The sequence below is a fragment of the Cornus florida genome, unplaced genomic scaffold (genome assembly GCF_030987335.1).
Source record: "Cornus florida cultivar Cherokee Brave unplaced genomic scaffold, ASM3098733v1 CherokeeBrave_3.0.0_Hap2_Chr10, whole genome shotgun sequence".
Taxonomy (NCBI): domain Eukaryota; kingdom Viridiplantae; phylum Streptophyta; class Magnoliopsida; order Cornales; family Cornaceae; genus Cornus; species Cornus florida.
This window is the reverse complement of record NW_026775580.1, coordinates 90,585,268-90,593,432: the sequence shown is the minus strand read 5'-3', so window position 1 is coordinate 90,593,432 and position 8,165 is coordinate 90,585,268. Positions and strand designations below refer to the sequence as shown.

At 32.8% G+C, this 8,165-nt stretch overlaps 1 protein-coding gene across 1 annotated transcript; it reads right to left on the bottom strand.

The window, feature by feature from the left end:
* Window positions 1-509: 509 nt before the first annotated feature.
* Window positions 510-5,183, bottom strand: LOC132280113 (receptor-like protein kinase HSL1). The gene is made up of 2 exons (XM_059782239.1): window positions 2,485-5,183; window positions 510-1,122 (listed from the first exon to the last, which is right to left on the bottom strand). Exons 1-2 carry the CDS (start codon window positions 5,123-5,125, stop codon window positions 695-697), a joined length of 3,069 nt encoding a protein of 1,022 aa, XP_059638222.1. The 5' UTR covers window positions 5,126-5,183; the 3' UTR covers window positions 510-694.
* Between the last annotated feature and the right edge of the window lie 2,982 nt (window positions 5,184-8,165).

Genomic DNA, 8,165 nt, shown 5'->3' with positions numbered 1-8,165 from the left:
TAATTTGTCTAAACTTTAAAGGATAAGAGTATAATTTATCCTAAAAAGTTCTGATATGCTTAGTGGATAATTTCAACTCCTAGTCCCTCCCGTAAAGCTCTAACCAACTTACATGAACTGCAAAACTTACATAATCTAACCACTTAACTTGCAATTATTTAATGTTTTTGTTATCAATTATAAGAAATTTAAATTTATAGGTGTAACAGGTAGTTTGGTTGATAAATTTGTGTTTAGTTTTAGCAAGAATTTTTTTGTCAAATTATATCTTCAATTTAGCAATTTGTGTTTTGAGAAGAATATTTTACTTATAAAAGAAAAAGGATTTTAACAATAATTTGAAATTTATTTTGAAATAATTCCAAGGGTTTGGTCTAGTTAAAAAATATTTGGGTCCAAGTGTTTCACGAAGTATCAAGTCTTAGGATCGATTCCGGTTAGATACCAATAATTTCTTAAAAAATGTGTGTGTATGAATACTAACTAAAATAAATAAATAAATAAACTTTGATACATAAAACAAAAGACCTTTTAATGCTTTACTAAAATTCACGTTAACATTTAACTACGCTAAATAGGATAATTATGAAAACATTTTCTAAGTGCATTGTTCCACGCAATTCGTAAAGTTCACCACTATAATAGTGGAATTTATTAAATTTTATTTTCTTATTTGTGAAATTTCTCAACACCATCAAACATTTGACCCGAAATCATCATCGGCAGTATCTAACCTCCTCTCTCGCTTAGAATTCTTGAGCAGGGGAGCGGCATCATACTCACTTCCACCATTGTTCTCTTGAAATGCCATCGCCTGTTTGCACCGTAACAGTATTTGCAAAACCTCCTTCATGGTTGGTCTGGCGGAAGGCAGTGTGTAAGTACAATTGATCCCAAGTTTGAACACACCACTCATCTCCTCCAAGTAACAAGATTCCTTGATCTCCTCATCCAATGCATCTTCTATGGACTTGTCTTCTTGCAATTGATGCCATGCCCATCCTGCGAGCCCCATTTCTTCATCTCCATCACTGGCTTTCCTTCCGGTAGCTAGTTCCAGAAGGACAACTCCGAAGCTATACACATCGATTTTCTCGTTTACTCTCGTTGTACTAGCATACTCTGGAATTCATAGTTAGAAAGATATAATGTTTTGGTCATGCATATGGTAACAAATTAAAAGTTATATAGGGTAAAGTGCAAACAAACCTTCTCATTATATACAATATGTGAAAATATCATGTTCAATTGATCTCCCGAATTTTCAAAATTGTGCAATTAAGGACATTTTGTTAATTTACCAAGTGAAATGTGAAAAATACACTTATAATAAAATAAAAGAAGTAAGAAAACCTAATTTGCGGAAAATGGTTTGGAACTAGCAAGGCTCCGGATGACACTACGTGTGTGTGTGTATGTATGTATAAGTATATCTATATATAAATGCATATATAGTTATACTCTGGACCGTCGTCGTAGTTTGTTTATTTTTTTATTATTTTTTTCTGGACATCTTATTTTATTTGCATGTCTTCCGTCTCTAATACCAACATATTCGAACATGTTCGTGAGGATTTGAATGCTCTTGTTTATTTTCAATTTGGGGTAATAACTTTGCAATTTTTGTTTTCAAATGACTGATATTCCAGCCTAATTTACAATGGGGAAAATTTGTTGGTTTTATGGTTTTTGCATTCCTGTGTATATGCTTTGTTTGTTCAATTTATTTCATTTGTTGCAGACCGACATGGAATGCATCAGTACAGGAATCAAAATTAGCTAGTCAAATTGTTTAGGCATCCACGTGCCCGCTGAAGTTACCGAAATGTCCTCCAATGAATTAAAAACACACACAAAACACGTCATGTGTCACCCAAGGCAAATGGACTGGACTCAAGGACGGATCCAGCATTTTTTAATATAATGGGCTAATTTTGGATTGGGCTAATTTTGAGTGATCCGATTGGCCCATCCTAAACCCACAAGCACGAAGTCAAGTCAGATACAAGCCAGCCCATTGAGAGAGAACTTGGGGATCAAACAATGAAATTAGGGTAGGAAAAAAGATGTATAAATGGAGTAAGAAAGGAAAAAAAGAGAGAGGGTTGGTCTTAAAGAAGAAAAAAAATCATCAATAGGAAGAAAAGATTCTTGCACCTACACCCGCCAATCACTAAAATTAAGAAATGGTTAGTTATATTTGGAAAGAGAGGAGAGAAAGAGAGGTGTGAACAAATATATGACCGTCACCCAAAAAGTTTGGAGTTTTTTATTTTTCATATATATATATATATATATATATATATATATATATATATATATATAATATTTTTTTTATCAAGGGTATTTTGTGGTTAATTTTTAAAAAAAATACAATAATTTATATGCACACATTAACAAATAACGGCTGTTTCTTGCATATGTTGTATATAGAGGGATTATTTTTTTTTGCACTTCACCAATACATATATATATATTACTTACCCGGAGCAATGTACCCAATGGAGCCAGCCACAGCTGACACTGTGTTAGGCTCTCCATGCTTGATCAACATCTTGGCTAAGCCAAAATCTGCTATTTTAGCATTGAATTCAGAATCTAACAAGATATTGCTTGATTTCATGTCGCGATGAACAATAGGTGGTGAGCAGTCATTGTGCATGTAGCATAGCCCCCGGGCTGCTCCAACTGCAATCTGGAACCTCTTAGGCCAGTCCAGGACAACATGATGCACTGAACCCGATACACTTGGCTGCCTACGCCTATTGTTTCCATGGAGCCATTCATGCAAGCTACCATTTTCCAAAAACTCGTAAACAAGAAGTTTCGAGGTCTCATTTGACATACAGCACAACAATTTCACTATGTTGGAGTGGCGAATTGTGCCTAGTATCTCAACTTCTGCAAGGAATTGCTTCACCAGTTTTTGGTCCAACTTTCTGTTGTTCCAAATCCTCTTAACAGCAACAAATTCGCCTTCTGAGCTGTTGACTGGAACGCGATACACTTTCCCCGATCCCCCACTTCCTATCATGCAGTTTTCAGTCAATTTCAGCAAAATGCTCGACACAGTGAAGTTCAACCTCTGAAATGAAGTCAGTTTCCAGGTCAAATCCGATCCAAGCTTTCTCTTTCGATGAACCTTGATCACGAAGAACAACGTGAATATAATAGCTAAAACAAACAGAACTGATGCTACACTTGTCAACATAGCAAAAAGCTGGGTGGAAATTCTGCCAGATTTTCTTGCTCCTGAAGAGCAAACTTCAATGCCCAATGATGGCTTACTTGAACAAAGACCAGGATTGTTTAAAAAACTGGCATCAAAAAATTCAATTTCAAACTTACCTGGGATTCTTCCGGTGAGACTATTGGAAGAAAGGTTGAGTGAATTCAGCGTCAACTTTCCAAATTCAGGTGGAATTTGACCGGATAATTCGTTCTCCGACAAATCCAAATAAGTAAGGACACGCAAAGAACCAATATCAGCTGGAATTTCCCCAGAGAGTCGGTTTCGACTGAGATTTAAATCATTTAATGAATGCCATGATACTATTTCTGAAGGAAAATGACCGGAAAGCCGATTCCTATCAAGAGAGAGAGTTGTCAAGAGTGGAAGAGCTGTTAACTCCTGTGGAATTGTGCCCGTAAAGAGATTGTTGCTTGCTTTGAACACCGTTAAACAACACCTCAATGATGAAATGCCCGCTGGAATTTCACCGGAAAACTGGTTGTTACTAATCTCAAGTCGTGATAAGTTTGTGGCAAATTTGACAGGAAGATGACCGGTAAACAGATTGTCGCTTATCATAAAAAATGTCAAATTGAATGATGTCCATAAACCATCGGGAATGTTGCCAGAAAGTCGATTACCATGAACCCGAACAGTTGTCATACGTGTACAATTCCCAAGTGAACTTGGCAATTCACCTGTGAGGTTGTTGTCGAATGCTATGACAGCTTCCAACACTCCGTTAGAGCATAAATGCTCCGGCAACTGGCCTATAAACTGATTGGTGGCCACTTGAAATTCTCTGAGCATTGAGTATCGCCCAAAGTCCGGTGGCAATTCTCCTGAGAGATTGTTGGTGAACCACCGAATAACTTGCAGGTTGGGAAGGCGGCCAACGCTTGGTGGTACTTCGCCAGAAAGATGATTTGAAAACAGAGCCAAACCAGTCAGTTTGGTCAGTTTTCCAAAATCATCCGGTATTGTCCCAGTCAAGTTGTTTTCCGACAAATCAACCACATGCAAGTTCAAAGCTTCAACTGATGTTGGAATTTCCCCGGACAATTTGTTTTTGTGAAGATGCAGAGTAGTCAAATTCTTCAACAAAAACACGCCATTAGGAATGTTACCAGTCAACTGGTTTGTCGACACGTCCAAGAGCTCCAAGGCCGTCATATTCCCGATTGCTTCCGGGATTTCTCCGATCAAATTCGCCGACGACATCCACAAACTTTTGAGTTTTCTCAACTGGGTAAAATTCGAAGGTATCTTCGATGGGGCAAACGGATTGACTGCCATCCATAGTAATTCAAGATTCGACAAGTTTCCAATTTCTGGCGGGAAAGTTCCGTTGAACTGGTTTAGTTCAATATTAAGAGTCCTGAGCTCCGAAAACCGCCCAATTGAGGCGGGAATGTCACCGGTGAAGTTATTGTAGGCGATGTTGAGCGCCCGGAGCTGAGAGGACAACCGGTGGATGTCACTGGGAATTGATCCGACGAAGTAATTTTGAGAAATGTCTAGTGTTTGAAGCTTGGAACAGTTGTAGAGGACAGTAGGAAACGGTCCGGGGATGAAATTATTTAGAAGATTAAGAAGGGTCAAGTTTTGGAGGTCACAAATGAATGGTGGGATTGTTCCGCTGATGTTTTTTTCAACGAGCGAGAGTCCAATCACAGAGCCACCTGTGCAGTTGATCTCCGGCCATGTACAGTGTATTAAGGTTGAGGTTGAGTTCCAATGTTCGATGGAGGGTGGATTGGACCAGTGTTGTTTCAGCTTCAGTAGGATTTCTTGCTCTGGATTGGCGGTGGTTTGTGAGTTGCCACGGAAGGGTAGGGTGAAAATGAGGAGAGAGAGTGTGATTTGGAGAGATGTTGAGGATATTTTCGACATTTGGATAGGTGGACGTTGTTTTTCCCGCCAGTTTTAATTTTCAAGTGGGAGAGTTTTGAATTGGTGAGCTATTAAATACTGTATTTTTTTAAATGCCGTGTACCATATAGTCTACATAGAATTTAATGCCAGCACATTGACATAGTACAGGCGTCATACAGACTATGTCAGCAAAATGACGTATTATTGTTCCTGTTCAAGATTAAAAAATTTCTCTTTGTATTAGTCATTCCATCTAAAAGGATGTTACATTGACTTATAGAGTATCATCATATGTAGTATTACGTATTAAGGAAGAAAGAAATAAAGAAAGAAAACTAAAAATCTAATTGATTAAACATAGAAAAACACAATTGATCAATAAATATTAATAAAATCATATTTCATATTAGTACTACATTATTTCATTTTATGGTGTTCTAAATTAGTTGTTCCATTTGACAAGTCAAAGAAAAAAGTACAAATTTTTCATAATTACCTTTTAAATTTTTAAATATCTCTCCACTTAGTAATATACACTTTTAAATTTAAATTTAAAAGAGACTATAATTTTAAAAGAGGATAATACATTAATTGTATGTCCCTATAAAAAATTATATTATAAAAAATATACAACTAATATAAAACAAAAGGAGTTTCATATAAACTAGTAAAGTGTTGTGTCCGTGTCAAATATTGGCACTTTATGGACCTTATTAGACATTTATACATTTCATGACTATATTTAATTTAAATATAAATTTTATTATTTTAAAAATTTGATCAACACATCTCAAACACTCTATCAACTTATTTTGGATTATTCTTTTATATAACCAAACAAGGGACAGTCTTAAAAATAACATTATGAACATATTTCAAAATGATATTAAACACGTTACAAAACAAAAATATAATTATAATGACAAGATATGAAAGTAATATCATATTATATATATATATTTATATGAGAATACTTTATCTTTTAACTTATGTAATTTTAGTACAAAATTTATAAATTAATTAACATTCAATAATAATTTTATTCAATAAATTTATAAATAAATATTTATATTACCCGGTTTCTATTCAAAAATATATTTATCAGAAAAGTAGATTTTAAGTAACCAAAATTGAAAAAGAAAATTTTGTTCTAAAGTAACCTATAAAATTTTGTTTTAATAAAAAATAAATAGTGACGAAATCTAGAAAATTTTGTTTTAATTTTAATATAAAAAATACCCCTCCTATACGTTGATTTGCTTTTCTTTCTTAGTCTTCTCCAGCCCCCAACCTGAAATCTACTATCAACGGTCTTAGGAGTGTGACATTTCCTTGACTTTGAAAATTCAAAGGTCTTTGGAGTTTATTCTTATAGGTGGGCTCAGCAAAGAAGATAATGTGAATCTACTCGGCCAATCAGCTTCTCGATTCCATTCGTACCTCATAAAAAATAAATAAATAAAATAAAATAAAATTATAAATTAGAGGTAGAAAATGTTGTCAGAGTGATAAAAGATTAGAATTTTAGTGGCTCCACCCTATTAATTTAGATTTGTCACTAACTACTGATCACGGTAAAAAAATAATAATAATAAAATAAAAAATTAAAAAAATCTTACCTTACCTTAAGTTCGTTATGGTCATAATTTTTTTTCTTCTTATGTTTAAATATTCATATAATACGGTATAAACATCTTATTTAACTATCTTGTTAATATAATATTTTTTTAAAATCTTCATTTAATAGAGATTCAATACATAAATATAAAATTAAAGAGATCGATATAGGAGTAGGTGGCGTATGAGATAAATAAAAAAAGAAAGAAAAAGAAAAAGAAAAAAAACAAAACAAAATTACTGCTCAATATATTTTTATACTAAAATGTTTTTTATTCAATTGCCTTAACCAAATAATGGTGGAAAATGTGCTTGCCCGCTCTCATGCTAAAAAACAAATGACTCTGCATTGACCAAAAGAACGGTAGTAGCTCTTATTTTCAAAACAAATGAATCCATTAACCAAAAAAACAATGGCTATAGAGTTAAGGGCTAATTTGGTAGGTGGAAATGGAATGAAATATTTTTAATTCTATTTTTTTGTTTGGAAAATAATTTTAAAGATGGAATGTTCATTCTTCACCTTTCGCTGAGAATGGTTATTCCATTAAAATCATTTTAACTTTCCAATAAGGGTTAGTTTGGTGTGGTGGAATGAAATAAAAGAAAATGAAGGCGATATCCGCACTCCATTTTTTAACGAAATGAAATAACAATTCTAACACTAACTTTACAAGTAAATAATTATTACTTTTAAAATGACAAAACTGTTCTTTTAGATTTCCTCTTCTTATCTATAATCTTTATTATTTTAGGTCTCTTTTGACAAGACACAAAATTAATTGAATAATTTTTTTTTGTGGGACCGAGAAATAAAAATTTATGCTCCTCTTTTGACCCGACAAAAAAAAAAAAAAAAAAAAAAAAAAGTAACCATTAAAAAAATTATATCTTTTGACATGAAAAAAAAAAAAAAAAAAAAAATCAGAAAAAAAATATTTATTGAAAAAATTATCTTTTTTGTCAACATCCCCAAAAGAAAAAAAAAAAAAAAGTTTGAAAAGAAGAGGATTAAATTTTTTATTTTTATTTTTTTTTTATCTATATTGAATAAATAATCTCTTTTGATAAGACCCAAAAAAAAAAAAAAAGTTATTTTTATCTAATAAATTATTTCTTTTGATCGGACTATAAAAAATTATCAAAAAAAACTTACCTCTTTTGACTGAAAAATAGTTGACGTTGTTGAATAATATCCCTTTCAATTGTACAGGAAAAAAAAGTCATTTTGGAATAAATTATTTCTTTTAACTGTCAAAAATTAAATTATTAGTATGAAATAAACTATTTACAGGATCTCTGGAAAAAACAAATAGAAAGGAAGGGAAAAAAAAAGTAAATAAAGTAAAGAAGGTAAAAAAATGTTAATATTGTATAAAGGGTAGTTATGACATTATAAATTAAGGGATAGTGAATTAATGAATTCAATGACCTTCTTATC

Excerpts from the sequence above, each read along its gene's own strand:
- LOC132280113 (XM_059782239.1), bottom strand. The coding sequence starts at position 5,125 with ATGTCGAAAATATCCTCAACATCTCTCCAAATCACACTCTCTCTCCTC. Across the intron at positions 1,123-2,484 it reads CATTGGGTACATTGCTCCGG|AGTATGCTAGTACAACGAGA; the intron begins GTAAGTAATATA and ends TATGAATTCCAG.